This window comes from Sinohyriopsis cumingii, chromosome 8 (assembly GCF_028554795.1).
Source record: "Sinohyriopsis cumingii isolate HCF-2022 chromosome 8, ASM2855479v2, whole genome shotgun sequence".
NCBI classification, from domain to species: Eukaryota; Metazoa; Mollusca; class Bivalvia; order Unionida; family Unionidae; genus Sinohyriopsis; species Sinohyriopsis cumingii.
This window is the reverse complement of record NC_142968.1, coordinates 83,874,895-83,892,812: the sequence shown is the minus strand read 5'-3', so window position 1 is coordinate 83,892,812 and position 17,918 is coordinate 83,874,895. Positions and strand designations below refer to the sequence as shown.

General features: G+C 33.0%; 1 protein-coding gene across 1 annotated transcript; it reads right to left on the bottom strand.

Annotated features, from left to right (window-relative positions):
• Window positions 1-500: 500 nt before the first annotated feature.
• Window positions 501-15,514, bottom strand: LOC149794018 (pterin-4-alpha-carbinolamine dehydratase-like). Its single transcript, XM_089967960.1, has 4 exons — window positions 15,356-15,514; window positions 9,779-9,916; window positions 9,393-9,473; window positions 501-1,424 (listed from the first exon to the last, which is right to left on the bottom strand). The coding sequence occupies exons 1-4, from the start codon at window positions 15,440-15,442 to the stop codon at window positions 1,326-1,328; spliced, it is 405 nt and encodes a 134-aa protein (XP_089824086.1). The 5' UTR covers window positions 15,443-15,514; the 3' UTR covers window positions 501-1,325.
• Window positions 15,515-17,918: the final 2,404 nt, after the last annotated feature.

The window sequence follows — 17,918 nt, the reverse complement described above, 5'->3', positions numbered from 1 at the left end:
ATGAGAATACAAGTCTTGGAAGAGGAGCACATGTATCTAGAAGGGGTGTACACATGGGACTGAAGGCAGTCATCAAAATGTACCATGGAGAACGAAACTTTGTGTTTGATTCTGGCGCAATGGGGTTGGCAGCAGAGGGTAATTAACAGAGGGGAGGAGTCCTCAGTTTTTGATACCGCCATAACACTTTGCTGATATTTCTTGATTGACTGATGGCCATGAACCATGCATTTAGACCACCATCATGCATTGCTTAGAGTTTAACACTTCAAACCTCCTTTATATGCAAATTAATAACTATCATATACAATGTTATAATTCTGGTCTTTGTAGAAAAACAAATAGAATTTATTTCAAATTATTCAAAAAGTCTAATTCATTAAACTGTGTTTTGTCTATTAAGAAGCAAAACCATATGTACTGGCATGATGTCCCAGAGCTTCTGGATCTATGCAGTTTGTTAGAATTAATGAGCAGATGAAACAACATAGACAATGATATGTCAGCAAGTAAGTTTTATTTTTTCTGCAGTTGGACAAGACTTAAAAGTGAATATATACAGTGGTCATTTCCTTATGAACCCTGAATTAAGTATACAATGAGAAAAAATTTCAAAGACCTACAAGATTTCCTACACAGACATTTCTTGAGGCAAGGTCTAGCAAATTATGTCACCAGTACCCTGGGCTATACCAGATTTTGAATACTGTTTATCATGTTGGCTACTAAATTATGCGGTGACTTCCTCCACAATTTTGTAAAATTTAACAACTATTTCAAATAGGAGAAGAATAACTAGTTAATAATAATGATAATGGAAAATCTACAAGCAAACAATTTGATATTAAAAGGCCTTCCCTGGTCTTACAAACTCAAGCTGGGCAACCAGACTCTTTCCCCAGTAGGCTACTTCTGATTCTGACCCTTGCTGAACCCCCAATATGGTGATAAAAGATATAAAAATTGAATGTCTAATAAACACAAGATATAGGTCTGGATAGATTCATAGATAATCAATAAATCTGACTCTGTAATGCTGTAAAGTGCTCTACTAAGGTGTGGTAAAAACTTTATATTATATTAAGTTATGAAACTAGAACACAATAAAATGCATTAATTCTTCAAAGAAAACGTAAGGTTCAAAACCACACTTGTTTTCCATTCACAGAAATGTTACTGACAAAAGATTATAAGGATAACACTGACACAATCAATCTCCGTTTCATCAATTACTCACTGTAAAAAGTGAAAACAAGTTCTCTGCAGACAGACTGTAAAATCTGCCATGAAACAACACTAACAGACTCAGTGCCATGTGGATGCATTCAGGACAACTTCTTGGCAGCACTGTCAATAAAATTAGCCAACCTAACATCCTTGTCTGACAGGCCTCCACAGTCATGTGTGCTCAGTGTGATCTCAACCTGCAATTGTCAAAATAACACAACTGTGAAAAGTTCCTTTTTTCATGTTCTCAAAGAAATAAACTTACAATAGACAAGCTAATCCATACTTTCATCTTCAACAACTTAAAATCGCAGCTGGCTTCAGCAAATCTGACTAAAAAAACTCTCTGTAACATAAACCCTATGGCAAGGACCCAAGACCCAGGTCTGTTGTAACATTCTGTACCAAATGATTGGAGTCCAGGCTGTCCACTCAAAATCTTGGGTACTCTTGGTCTGAACAAAGTGTATCTGCTTGGAGAATCGACAGGAGATTCAATCTCCCTCTTTTTTTATTTAAAGCAATTTTGTTAATTTCCATGATATATTATTATAAAAGAAGGGGTGTATATATCTGCCTGTAGGTATTTTTCTCTATGAAAAATGTGAATTTAAGATGTGTTTTCTAAGAGATAAATGCTGAACAGATCCTGGCATTTTGGTAATGCATGTATTTTACCAGTAATCACCTTAATGTCTGTTAATGCTAGAAAACTAAACATACTGTCACAAATTCACTATTGCTTATCAAATAATGTAACAATGATATGATTTATTTTAATGTACTGCTGCTTCTTTATGCAAACGACAATATAATAACTGCCAACAATGGCAATGAATTAATTGCAAAAAATGAATCAATGTATTAATTGCTAACAATGTGACGTCTGATGTATAAATTGATAACAATGTGACGTCTGATGTATAAATTGATAACAATGATAATATAATTGCTAACAATGGCAATGTATTAATTGCTAAAAATAAAAACATATTAATTGCTAAAAATGATACACTGAATTAATTGCTAACAATGACAGTGTTAATTGCTAACAGCCAAACAATGTATTAATTGCTAAAAATGAGACAATGTATTAATTGCTAACAATAAAAAAGACATGCAAAAGACATCTAACTGGGTTTACAATTTTTAAAATCCAGCTCATTTAACCTCTACATCAGCTAATACAAATTTAGTCATTACAGCCAAGAATTGTTTTTATTATGCAAATTAATTCATAATTTGAATTTATTACTTGATTGTCCTATTAAACTGTATGTTACCTATCCTACATGCCATTGTGAAATGCTGGGATATGAAAACATAGACATTACTGAAAAAATTCATCTTGATTTATTAACGTCTGTGTAGGGAAATAAATTATAAAATTTATTATCTAAGGAGAATCAGGTTGATGTCATATATATATATATATATATATATATATATATATATATATATATATATATATATATATATATATAAGTTTAAATAATAATAATAATAATAAAGACTTTATTTAGAGAAGGTAACTCAATTAGTTACAGAACTAATCTACCTTGGCGCTTTCTATCTGTTATGTACAATATATACAGTATATACAACACTGTGTGAAAAATCTGGCTTGACACTAAATAATTAAGTAATTTTAAAATTCAAGTTATCAAGCCTGGAACAACACATGCACAGGCATCTGTGAAAACATAAACATATATAAAACATAAAATATCATTCTGCATTGAAACATTCAACTATGAAAATGATGCAAAATTACAGAAAAGCAGGCAGTCTGTTTTGTACTAGAACTGTTCAATTTTCTAAAGATTTCATCCATTACAGACATTGATTATGAAAAGAAGAAATGCTAGAAGCCTGCCTTATGTCACTGGGAATGTTGTTCCATACCAGTGGACCAGTATACTGAAAACATTTTTTAAACAATTCCTTCTTTGGCCTTGGTATAATGTAATTTTTACTTCTTATGGACCTTAAATTTGGATTACAATCAGCATCTCTTTCGTGAAAGATATTGCTTAGACAGACAGGAATGGCTTTTCTGGATACTTTATAGTTTGGGTCAAAATTAATAACCTGGAGAAAGTAAAAGAAATTTAATGTATTTTATATAAATACTTGTTAACCAATTTACAAACTGGCACCTTTTGCAAATAAATTGATTTGTAGTATTAAAAAAACTCTAAAAATAAATTTTGAGCTTAACTATGCCTGGTTAACATTTGTGTGTGTGTGTGTGATTTGGATTTTTAACTTAGCTTTAACAATGTTTCAGTCATATTACTACAATGTCTGCAGTGTGAACGTTTATAGTGATATCTAGCACTGGGGCATCATGCCGCAGACATGTAGCATGATGTCCCACCCAGGCACATTATCCTGAAAAGTGAATGTTGGTTTGTATACATTCTACTAAATCCTTTTTAAGTCCTTGTTAATTCCTTTCAGGTTCATTAATATTTGCAAACTTATACATGTATATAATGTTAAAGTAACTATCTTGTCTTTCTTAATGTGTCAGATAGCAACTGGGGAGTACATAAACCTGTTATTCCTGTTAATTAACCAATACATATATTTCTCACCCATGTGACAGAAATCTTGCTCTTTTGCTAACCTTACTTTTCCTCTCTCAGTCCAGTCATCTCAGTCAGGTCATCTCAGTCATGGTGTCCATGCAATAGTAACTACTTTATCAAGGGATAAAACCAGTGATGTCTTCTGCTTGGCTTGACGGAGTTGTTTTCCAATCAACATATGCCAACACTTTTGGAAATTTAGCAAATTAGTTTTTGGAGGGGAAAAGCAAATATCTTAAGAAAAGAAGATTGTATGGGCACTAGTTGGGCAAGAAAACTTAACTCACTAATGAAAAAAATAAATGGCTATGAAAACAAACTTACCAGATCTGGTTCCTAAATGCATTAAAATCTCTAACACGAGTAAATATCTATATCAGATACTAATGGAAATCAATGTTCCAGACACATAGTCTATACACATCGCTGGCAACAAAAATCTTAACTCTCTCAACAACTTACGAAAACTTAGTAACAACCAGAAAATGTCAAACTTGTTTTCTCCTAAATGTTAAACTTCCCAATTGTGCCCCATTTGAATCAAAGATGTACATGCAATCTGAAATAACAAATCATGCACTTACTAATCAGAAGTAAACATTTTCCATTCTCATGTTATTCCACAAGCAGACTTCCCTGTAACATATCCCCCACACTACCAACAGCAAAACTTTGCCATATTTCCAAGTCAAAAAAAATATAAATTTTCCAAGACACTATGAACAAGACACCATGAAGTTCAGCACATGGTTATCTGCTAGAGACTGTTTGGAGGGTCTTTCATATATAGGGATAATTTTACAATCAATATCAATTACAACACCAGTACATCAAAAACAATTTTACCTCCTCCAATGAAAAGGAGAGTTATATACAGTCACAGACCTTTATTTACCAATGCATGGACACTTGCGCTATATTTTACTCTTCATTATGGCCTATAGCTGTGTACCCTGAATCATCTCAACATTTACCATCGAACTTTTCTAAATTAGAACTGATGGAATGAAACATTTTCCTTCTACTATATTTTTTTATTTTTTATTTCATATAACATCCATCTATTAAATGTGACAATAATTCAGTACTATGCAATGCTTTATGACACATAAAAATAGTATACTTCAGATGGACAGGTCACGCCACAGCCATCATTATTATATTCATATTAATCCAAAATATTTACACAATATTTGAACGAGGCTTCAGACCTCTTTGCACAATACATGTACTTACAATTGAGTCATAATTATAGCCCTTAAGGTTTAGCTGTTTGTGGGGTGGGGTGTATAAGCGGTAAATATTGTTGGATTCTACTGAAATGATTATTCAGATTTTTATAAACATTACAAGACTGAATGACCAACAGATAAATGTGAAGAAATAATAGTGAGTGATGAATACTGTACATGTCAAATGTGCTAAAATATATTGCAAAAATGAAAAGTTATTTTAACTTTATGTCTACCCACATACATGGCACAACCTCATGGCAAGACAAAAAAATGTAACCCTTTGACTGAGATTTCCTTGACTTGGTGCACACCCCAGCACTGATTCTATTTTTCTAGGGTATTTCAATTTGATGGCTACACAATGGCAAAGCAACTAATTAACTAATACGTGGATATCCAGGCATTCAGTTTGGTGGCTACATAACAGCAAAGCAAATAATTAACTAATATGTGGATATCCAGGACATTCAATTTGGTGGCAACACAACAACAAATCAACTAATTAACTAATACATGGATATCCAGGCATTTAGTTTGGTGGCTACATAACATCAAAGCAAATAATTAACTAATATGTGGATATCTAGGGCATTCAATTTGATGGCTACATAACAGCAAAGCAAGTAATTAACTAATACGTGGATATCCAGGGCATTCAATTTGATGACTACACAACAACAAAGCAAATAATTAACTAATATGTGGATATCCAGGGCATTCAATTTGGTGGCTACATAACAGCAAAGCAAATAATTAACTAATATGTGGATATCCAGGGCATTCAATTTGGTGGCTACATAACAGCAAAGCAAATAATTAACTAATATGTGGATATCCAGGGCATTCAATTTGGTGGCTACATAACAGCAAAGCAAATAATTAACTAATATGTGGATATCCAGGGCATTCAATTTGGTGCCTATATAACAGCAAAGCAAATAATTAACTAATATGTGGATATCCAGGGCATTCAATTTGGTGGCTACATAACAGCAAAGCAAATAATTAACTAATATCTGGATATCATACAGTGACAAAATGGCCTCAGGGTTACCCCCCTGACCCAATCTGACATAGGACCCTATCTATTATACTATAAAAGAGGGTCTTTTATAGTATGATAGACAGGGTCCTATGTCAGAATGGGTCATGGGGTAATCTGAGGCTATTTTGTCACTTGGTATATTATATTTTCCATCAGATTATTGCTTTTTTTGAACATCAAGCTCACATCGAGCATCTGTGCTCCAAATATCAATACCCTACAATGGAACTTGGACTTATCACATATATAAAAATCTATACCAGCATTTTTCTTCCAATGATTTGTGTTTTAGAAAATGAAACATGTATTCAAACATTGTTGTAAAACACATGACTTTCACCCCACAGTCAAAGGGATGAGCAAGAATTTCAAAGAATTAACTGCCTTAGCTTCGTAATGATTCATCCCAAGTACAAAGAAAATTCATCAGGGGTTATAGGATGTACGAGCAAATGAAGAAAACCTTGACTACCATTTTCTACAACTAAGACCTTGACCCAAGGTCAAACTGCAGACTGAATATATCAGTAAATAAATTGTGTAAGTGTACTAATGACTCATCACAAGCAAATATAAAATCTATCAGGAGGTTTAGGAAAATAAGCAAATGAGGAACCTGAACCAAAGCCTTAACATAAAGTTTCTATAACTGAAACCAAAAAATGAGTGAGCATGTCACAGAATGAATTGTCTTAGCTTCATATTGATTCATGCCAATCTTCCATAAGATTTAGGAAAGCAAATGGCAAAATTTAAGAAACTGCAACCACTGATGTTGCCAATGCCAGAAAAGTGACTGCTGTGTCTTGATTCCCACTGATGTGAACTCAACATGGGTTCCACAACCTTTAACACAAAATCTTAATACAAAATATTAATTTTGCCAACACTGACAATAAATTAAGTCTCTGCTGGAAAATGCAGAACATACTCAATTATTACATACCTCGCCTCTACCAAGTATACAGCACTCAGAAACGTTAACTGTATACTAATGTGACCCTATCAGCAAAATACTTTTTGTCTGTTTTAATGACACTTTTTAATACAGTATTGGCTATATTATGCCAAGAAATTGGAAGCCAAGTGCTTTCCCAAGGAAACACTGAGGTAACTGACCAAGGCTTGCCTAAATAGGTATCGAACCTATGATCATCGGATTATGAGTACCCTACCATGTTCCCATGATTCCCTATGTTGACCCATGTGACAGGCATAAGACATAATACAAAAGAACAGTCTTTTCTATGATATCAAATTAGAGTTACTACACGAGTTGAAACATATTCAAGGATTTTACTGAGTGAAACTGACAGGCTTAGATTAACCTTGGAATGACAGCCAATACAACCACTAGCACAAGCTTAGTTCATTCATTAGTAATTATCGTGTGTGTGTGTGTGTGTGATTTGGATTTTTTATTCAGCTTTAACAGTTTTTCAGTTATATTGTTACAATGTCTGTAGCGTTGCAGTTCATAGCAAGTCTAGCACTGGGGCATCATGCTGCAGACATGTAACACGATGTCCCACCCAGTCACATTATCCTGACACCAGGCTGACCATTCCTAACACTAACCTCTTAATGCTGAGTGCCTAGCAAGGCAGCTGTAAGTACCATTTTTGTAAGTCTTTGGTATGATTCAGTCAGGCTTCAAACCCATGACTTCCCGCATCAAAGGCAGATGCTCTAACCACTAGGCCTCCAGAGCGGTCAGTAATTACCTTGCTTAGCCACAACAGCTGTGGCCACACATGACATGCACAGTGTCCACTCTACTAATTCCTATACTCATTCATATGTTCAATAGACAGTTAACTGTTGATGGTAATATAACACAATATTGAAAGTGCATCAAGGAATAAGCTTATTTATTCCTACATACAACTACAGTTAGTCAAAAAAGACTTTCTGTGTAACATAGCTTGCATATAGCATGGATATATATATGTAGTCAGCATCAATTTGCAAGAAAAGTATAACTGATTCAGTTAAACTCAATTCACCATTGCTGATACCAACATCAGGGACAGGGATATAAAAGGTCCTGTAATCTTTTGAAAGGTGAGCTAATGATACATGTATCTCTTTATCTTTCAATGCAGGCAATACCAAAAAATAATATGCAGTCAAGTTCCTGTACAATCTCCAATCCAAATATTTAAACTTTTTAACTATTGGTTAAATAGTTCTGGCTAATAATGATTCAGTGAATTCAGTAATAAAAACTGATGAAAGATTTCAATAAATTCATCTCAAATCTCAATAGTAGTAGTCCGCTTGCCCAAGCTTAGTAAAGTTCATGCTGGGCTTGTAGTTTTCACAAGTTCAATAGTCTGATGGGTTAGTAAAGTTCATTCTGGGCTTGTAGTTTTCACAAGTTCAATAGTCTGATGGGTTAGTAAAGTTCATTCTGGGCTTGTAGTTTTCACAAGTTCAATAGTCTGATGGGTTAGTAAAGTTCATTCTGGGCTTGTAGTTTTCACAAGTTCAATAGTCTGATGGGTTAGTAAAGTTCATTCTGGGCTTGTAGTTTTCACAAGTTCAATAGTCTGATGGGTTAGTAAAGTTCATTCTGGACTTGTAGTTTTCACAAGTTCAATAGTCTGATGGGTTAGTAAAGTTTAAGTTGTTACCAGTCAGTATTTGTGGAATGGATTGCTAAAGATTTAACAGGACTGGTAAATTTCGTAAACTAGCCCTTCTGGCCACAAAGAAATTTATGTTAAATTCTAGACCTGCATTGGCATATTTAAGTTTACTTCTGACCAAACTCCTTCTTCTCTCAAACCAGCCCTAAGACCACTCCAGTGTCCTAGTGGTTAGAGCATCTGCCACAGATGCAGGAGGTTGTGGGTTGGAATGATGGCTGAGTCATACCAAAGACTTATAAAAATGGCATTTACAGCTGCCTCACAAGGCACTCAGCATTAAGAGGTTAGTGTTATGACTGGTTGCTTTGGTGTCAGAATAATGTGGCTGGGTGGGACATCATGCTACATGTCTGTGACATGATGCCCTAGTGCTAGACATCACTATAAACTGCCAAACTGCAGACATAGCAATACAACTAAAAACTTGTTAGCGCTATATTAAAAATTCAAAATCACACACACCAAACAACCCTGGGATGCTGCATCTAGCACCCAAAACATATTTTACTATTTGTTCATCCTTATACTAGTATACCTATTGTATATACATTTGTAAATGAAGAATTGGCTGTCATTCTTAGTGTATCATTACCATGGATACAAAAGATATATCTTTAGTGAATTTTGACAGACTTACCTTATTGTAAACATTGAACCACTCAGGGTGGTGATCCATTTTCTCTGCCTGTAAAGCTACATTGGTCATAAGACCAAAGGCCTGGAAAAAAGAAGTAACAAATGTCTCCATACAACAGGCTGAATTTCTTTTTTATAGTTAAGATCTTACACTGGCTCATATGAAATTTGTACAATGACTTAACTGATTACTGTTTTACAAAAATTTTACAAACTTTTTAGCTACCAAAAATAATTCACTGCACTCTGTTATTACCAGAAAGTCAAATTCAAGGAATACAGACTGGCTTACAACCTTTGTCTGCTAGCAAGATCAGCTCTTACAGGTTAACACTACTGACACCATCATTTATCAACTTCCAAAAATTTAAAATATAAAAAAGAAACCTCGTTGAAGTTCTTGAATTGGAACTGCTTAAAGATAGCATCTCTGCCTTCTACCATTGTCCATCCATTTTTCAATAATGGCTGGATCTTGGACTCCCTCTCCTCCTCTGTCAGTTTGGCCCTCTTTGCATCTGAAGTCTGATAAAAAAATCTTTATTGTATTCTCTCATTATAAAAGATAATTCAAAGATGCTATAATCATATAAGATGTGCTATTTCTGTGGTTTTTGACGGCTGAGATATCATACAACAAAGGATGATATAGATAAAGATGAGTTTTTCTTATGCCTACCAGTAGGTTTACCATATTTTTGATAAAAAGATATTTGTTTAATAATGTTCATATTTTGTTTATCTAAGTGTTATGAACACAGAAATTAAACAATTCTTATGAGATCATGTTTCATATATCACATCAAAAACAAACAGTAATTGATCTACTTAACCATAACTAATCTGTGTTGGACTCATTAGTTTGTGTAATCTTTACTGATCTGTTGGATTTTAACTAGTCTGCTTCATTTTAACCAATCTGCTGAATCTCAACTACCATAATCTGTGTAATTCAGTCTGCTTAATCATAACTAATCTGTAATCCAGTCTGCTTAATCATTACTAATCTGTGTAATCCAGTCTGCTTAATCATTACTAATCTGTAATCCAGTCTGCTTAATCATTACTAATCTGTGTAATCCAGTCTGCTTAATCATTACTAATCTGTAATTCAGTCTGCTTAATCATTACTAATCTGTAATTCAGTCTGCTTAATCATAACTAATCTGTAATTCAGTCTGCTTAATCATTACTAATCTGTGTAATCCAGTCTGCTTAATCATTACTAATCTGTGTAATTCAGTCTGCTTAATCATAACTAATCTGTGTAATCCAGTCTGTTTAATCATAACTAATCTGTGTAATCCAGTCTGTTTAATCATAACTAATCTGTGTAATCCAGTCTGCTTAATCATAACTAATCTGTAATTCAGTCTGCTTAATCATTACTAATCTGTGTAATCCAGTCTGCTGACTCTTAACTACCATAATGTGTAATCCAGTCTGCTTAATCATAACTAATCTGTGTAATTCAGTCTGCTTAATCATAACTAATCTGTAATTCAGCCTGCTTAATCATTACTAATCTGTAATTCAGCCTGCTTAATCATTACTAATCTGTGTAATCCAGTCTGTTTAATCATAACTAATCTGTGTAATCCAGTCTGCTTAATCATAACTAATCTGTGTAATCCAGTCTGTTTAATCATAACTAATCTGTGTAATCCAGTCTGCTTAATCATAACTAATCTGTAATTCAGTCTGCTTAATCATTACTAATCTGTGTAATCCAGTCTGCTGACTCTTAACTACCATAATGTGTAATCCAGTCTGCTTAATCATAACTAATCTGTGTAATTCAGTCTGCTTAATCATAACTAATCTGTAATTCAGCCTGCTTAATCATTACTAATCTGTAATTCAGCCTGCTTAATCATTACTAATCTGTGTAATCCAGTCTGCTTAATCATAACTAATCTGTGTAATCCAGTCTGCTTAATCATAACTAATCTGTGTAATCGAGTCTGTTTAATCATAACTAATCTGTGTAATTCAGTCTGCTTAATCATAACTAACCTGTAATTCAGTCTGCTTAATCATTACTAATCTGTGAAATCCAGTCTGCTTAATCATTACTAATCTGTGTAATCCAGTCTGCTGAATCTTAACTACCATAATGTGTAATCCAGTCTGCTTAATCATAACTAATCTGTGTAATTCAGTCTGCTTAATCATAACTAAACTGTGTAATCCAATCTGCTTAATCATAATCTGTAATTCAGTCTGCTTAATCATAACTAATCTGTGTAATCCAGTCTGCTTAATCATAACTAATCTGTAATTCAGTCTGCTTAATCATTACTAATCTGTGTAATCCAGTCTGCTTAATCATTACTAATCTGTGTAATCCAGTCTGCTGAATCTTAACTACCATAATGTGTAATCCAGTCTGCTTAATCATAACTAATCTGTATAATTCAGTCTGCTTAATCATAACTAAACTGTGTAATCCAATCTGCTTAATCATAACTAATCTGTGTAACTTATTAACCTTAAACTAAAGTTTTTAACAATATTCAGCAGGCATCAGGGATTTTTAAAAATGCTAATACATGCATCTTAAATTCTGGTAAGAGTATTGTTTTATCTCTTTGGACACTTCCACACATTTATAGAATATCCCAACTTTTAAGAGTTTTGTATGAATAAAAAATGTTTCTATTCATTCTGTTTTTAAAACACTAGTTTGCATCTTTTTGCTATCTCTATCTTTGACAAAAATACTGACATTGTTGAATTTATCAAAAGCTTGAAAAATGTACAATCTCAATTTAAGTACAAATTCTCAAAATATAAAATCTCTTGAGAAAATTTAAGAAATTTAGTGAAGTCAGGATCAGCTTCCAGCAGTTGTTTTTGTCATCTGAAACTAAAGCATTTTTCCAAATCCATATTCTCACTGATTGCTACATCTTCTAGTAATCATATCTTTCTTTCAAAATCATGAAACCATAAACAGCAGCATCCAACTTGCACTAAAATTATGTCATTGTTATTATTCAAGCTTTATTACCACAGATTTAAATGGTAAGATAATGAATTCGCATGAAGGTCAAGCTCAAGGTCATGGCATTGGTGTAAAATGTATTACCTCACCCCAAGGTTACAAAACTAAATAAACTTCATGAAGAATAGATTGTCTAAGCTACATAATGCTTTATTCCAAATACAGTATGCAGAAAATCCATCATGATATGTAGAAAATATATGAAAATGAAAAAATGTCAGCCAAAATCTGAACAAAATCTGAACAAAATCAAACCAGACTAAATATCCAAGTGAAATGAAAATGAATATGTGTATATGCTGTAGCATTTTGCAACACCTCAACATGACAGGTGCCCACACAAGGTAAAGTTTGAACAAATTAAATATGAAGAACTGCAGGAAATGTTTAGGAACATATGCTATTCCAAATATGTAAACATGAACGTCAACAATATAAAATAAAAAGGTAAAGATGTTAAATTATGCAAAAGGTAAATAAATAAAAGATAAAGGTAAAATTGTGCCTAAAAAGCATCAACTAAGGTAAAATACATTTAATATATAGAATGTTGCATGCTGATTCACATCTTCAAGGTAAAGAAAAGTAACGTCAATGTCAGTCTGGAAGCATGCTACAAGATAAATTTAGCTGCATATAAACCTAACATCATATTTATGTCATGCACTGTATGAGATCTGAAAGACCTGTTATGGGAACCTGTTGTGTAAATGCTAAGTAAGTAAGTAAAGAAGTTGCTGCTACTGTCATAATCAGCTGCAGGTCTACTTTTTTTGTTTCAGGTTTTTTATACTGGCTTATAACTCTGCTAAACCAAATGAGGTTTATATAGTCTGATAAATCAAATCCCCAAATCTGTGTTGATACTGATGGACAATATGTGGGTCTGATGTGACCTGTTCATTAAAATGTATAACTTTGCTGCATGCAAATCTTACCGGAACAAAATGGCTTACACTTCAAGCACATAACTGAAGTAGAGGAGTAAGTACCTTTATTATGGTAGCAAGATTTATATTTCTTAGTGTTATAGCAGAAAGCTATTTTCCCAGTCAGAAGAGTTAATAACATCTTTTATGGGGACTTACTAAGTGGACAAAAGAGAATTAGTGGAATGGATTGTTTTTCCATGGTCTCTTTGATGCATTTCACAACTAATAATGATAGAGTGTTTGACAAATTTTTCTGTCTGTGTGTCTTGATGGTGATCAGTGTAAGCAAATGTTACAACTGTGAGGTCATTGAGATGCATTCACTTGATAGAAGTTATCAAACTGCATCAAAATAGGACATAGTTATCAAACTGCATCAAAATAGGACACAGGATGATATGTTCACCAGTAAAGTTATGTTAAACAGCACCAATATGCAAATGCAAACCGACCTTAAATTTAAAAAAATTCTAGGTGTATCTATGGTTCAAGCACTTGTTCAAGAGATAGGATCAAAGTCACCAATTGATATTTGGAAATATGCAATGTACATAATAAGGCACAGAATGTGCAGGCCAAGATGGTTGCATATCTACAAGTCCATTATATGGGAAACAAGAATTTAGTTCTGACACTGAAGTTTAATTTTGATACCTCATTTTTGCAAGTTTAAGAAATCTGATAAATGCATATCATTGACCATCCTAACTTCGTGCCTGTCCTTGATTTGTGTCCCATTTTTCTCGTGATCTCAAACACTTGTTTAGAGACCTTGATGTCAAAAACTGGGTCAATACCTTTCCCTAACAGTGACAGTAAATGCTGATTAACAAATATTTGATGAAATGAAACTTAAATACCTACTATAATTGATATTAAATAAAATTCAATGGAAATATCAAATTTAACTAATGCCATATTTGCATTAACTTTGTGGCCCTGGAATGAGCATTAGCTATTCAAGTCAGGGACACTGTTCATAAGTTGGTTTTCATTGCCCTTTTATTAGCAGGAAAGGAAAATCACTACATAATTTGGGGGAAATGACAAAGACAATGCAAAAGCTTGTTTGCTGTAACATGCAATTCTTATACCATGTTGGGAAAAAGTAATGGAAAACTATACAGAAAAATATTGTTAATTTAAATATTTTATTGAGAAGTAAAAAAAAATGAAATACCATAATAATAAAAAATCTTTTAAAATTCACATTTTTAAATATAAGTAAATTTATGAAAGACCTGAAAAACGGGCATCCTAACTTTTTCCTTTCGATATTGTTGTCATCATTATTTATAAGTGTTTTATTGCAGTTAATATGCATTTGAAAGAGATTAAATTTATTACAAATACAAATATTAATACAGGAAGATCATTAACGACTGATTTATATACGTTAGCCTAATTGTCACCTTCCAATTTTACGTCAAATGGCATTTGTTTCAAGGGCACAAATCCGAGGGGAAAAAAATTACACGCATTACTTACCGGTCGCTAGCAAAGAATTATGAGAGTCTATAAATATTTTTCAACTATGAATAAATTCAGTAGATATAGCTGAACAATTTCTATGTCTATTTAATAATTTCACGCAATATGATAACAAAAGCGTAAAAATTCACGCTATGGGCACGAGCTAATTAATACATGTTGATGATACCTCCCTCGGACGTGTGTTATGTAACTATGACGAAAAGCAGGTGGTGATACTGACCAAAAAGGGATTCGTTACAATGAAAATTACGAGTATCCGTCAATGAATCAAGATGGGTCTAACCTGTAAGGTTAAACCCTCTAAGGTTAGACACACACACACACACACCACCACCACCACCACCATCCCTTGATTCATTGTCGGATACTCCTATTTTGTTTATGACGAACCATTGTCAACCTTGAAGTTGAAATCATCCGTGTGCATCACAAGTGGTAATTGTTGGTCATAATTTGGCCTGCACGAGATGTCAACTTATTCTTGCACATGCATTAACTTGATTAAACAAAGCGAAAGAAAAATATAAGTACCATTTTTGCATATGCTCTTGAATATGGAATGTATGATGATCGAAATATTATATTGCCGGCGACAGAGAATGTCCGTGTCAAGTTCATCGGAAGAGTAATATTGGTTTTTATCCTGCCTAATGTTTGAATCAAAACACGAGTCAGATGGGGTGATAACCCGAACAAAGAAAATGTTATGTAGACGTGGAAAAAAAAGATAGAAAATATAAACGAAGGAAGAAAAAAAAAGAAGTTAGCACTGTGTAATCTTAGGGGGAAAAAATCCTAAATATTTTTTAATAAAATAGACGTGTCCCTGGTTGTAAATATGTGCTTTAAATGAAATAGTTACATTCATTATAATTTGCAAACTTGTCAGAGGTTAGAAAGAAAAAGAAAGAGCTGGTTTAATAATTTGAGATTTTATTTTCAAAATGGGCATTGAAAAATAAGAAGTAAAGTAAGTTTTAATACTGTGTTCTTCATCACTACTTTTTTAACACAATGTTTATTTGGTAAATATAATGAGAAGAAAACATGATTATACATAAGAAATCAATACAAGTTATGGGTAAATTATATACATTACTGTTTCATAGTGTTGAAAGTCAGCCTAAATGGCCTAAATTTTAGAAAAAATAAATCTGTTTTATTGATTTTAAACACTGAAACATTATCTTTTGCAACATATTCTCTTGTATTGCTTGTGAAAATATTAAAATAAAATGATGTGAGTTCCATTGTTTCTTGTATATAGTTCACAACATTTAAATCATTGTGGTATTTGGTCCAAATCAGTATATAATTTGATCTGACTCTGTCAGCATTCACTTGTAACAACTGCATAGTATATGCCTAAACACCATTTGTACCCTCAAGAGATTTAAATATGAAAAGCAACAGTATCAATATGCACAAAACATAATCATTTTATTGACAATATAAAAAACGACATAGCATAGTCTTTTTATTCATCACTTCATTCATCAGTTTCTAAATTCCAACCTGATTGTCACCAAAGAGCACCCAATATTGTCATCTTGTTCACATTTTAAACCATACAGAAGCTGTCAATGTAAATAACTAGTGTTCACCATCCTTTTCCAGTTCCTATAACACAGTCCATCTTCTGTAAAAACTTCGTCATCTGCACCAATGTTTGTATTGTCTAGTTTTAATATTTTTATTGACTAATTTTAATATTTGTATTGTCCAGTTTTAATATTTGTAATGTCTAGTTTTAATATTTGTATTGTCTAGTTTTAATATTTCTATAGAAAAAAATGAACAAAATTAAAAGATCCAACTCTTATATTCATGTTGTAATGGTGCACAATTTTGTAGGCATTTAAGCAGTACATTTTGTCATAGTTAGCATGTCATGTATACATTAGGACTGACTTATGAGCTAGGCTTGCAATAAATTTCTGTCCACAAAGGATGGAGTATAATCTGTTTGGGGCATGATTGGATTTTAATTAGGACCTTCTTGGATAACAGTCAATTTAGTGTTAAGTGTAGGATATAGCAGGGTTCAGACAAGCTAGAGATAAATTTTGGGAAATCTTGGGCCACTTGAAATGGATGTCATAACATGTTTTCCAGAATAGTTATTGATAAAGGCAGACTAGAGAGAATTATTCTAACTTTGATGTTAGTTAAAATTTTGATGGTTAGAGAAAGTTAATCCTAATTCGCTGAGCTAAACAATGGGGTGTCCAGATGAAATCCAAAGTTTATTCTCTCACACAAAATTAGTCAACGTTTCTGTGGACAGCCAGAATTTAGAACTGAGGAAAATTAATAATTAATTTCTCTTGTTATGTAAATCATCCAAGGAATGAGGATGAATTTGGGAGACCCAGAATCAGAAAGAAATTTAGCTTCATAGGAAAGGGAGCAAGTCTCAAACAATGCACAATGGTATCATCTCAATCACATACAACCTGCATTGATGTAAGATTGTAATTAATTGTTGAAATTATTTGTTCTAAATTCATGTTCCAATTTTCCTTGAGTTTATGAGTAACTGTTTACCTTCATTTGTCTTCATTGTTATATGACCCATGCATTCTAAGATGTCATATAGTATTTCACTGATAAGAACATGTTCAAATAATAGAAATCATGTATTGTAGGAATTTCATGCATTACTCTGATACCAATTATGAGAAATAATTTGCCTGTTTTAGATGACATGATGAATTGATTTTACCATGTCAATGAGTCACTAGTTATCAAGTGCCTTATGATGTGAAGTCAATTAATTCATTTGTGTAATTAAGTTGTGAATTCTTTCCACCTAGAAAATTGGAATGTGTTATTATTCAGCTGGTGATTCACAGAGGCACAGTATAGTTATCTAAGAGACCTAGTTATATCATAGTTTCAGTTAGGAATGCGAGTAGCTGCTAGAAGAGATAAATGAAAGTTAACTTAATAGACTGTGTATCAGATCAGGTTGAGAACTGACCATAGATTAATTCTGTTAAATTACAATATCTGATGTAAAAAGAGTGGAAATATTGTTTGATCGCAGAAGACAAACCTAGGTTGTGTATTATATTTATTTGAAGTAAACTAA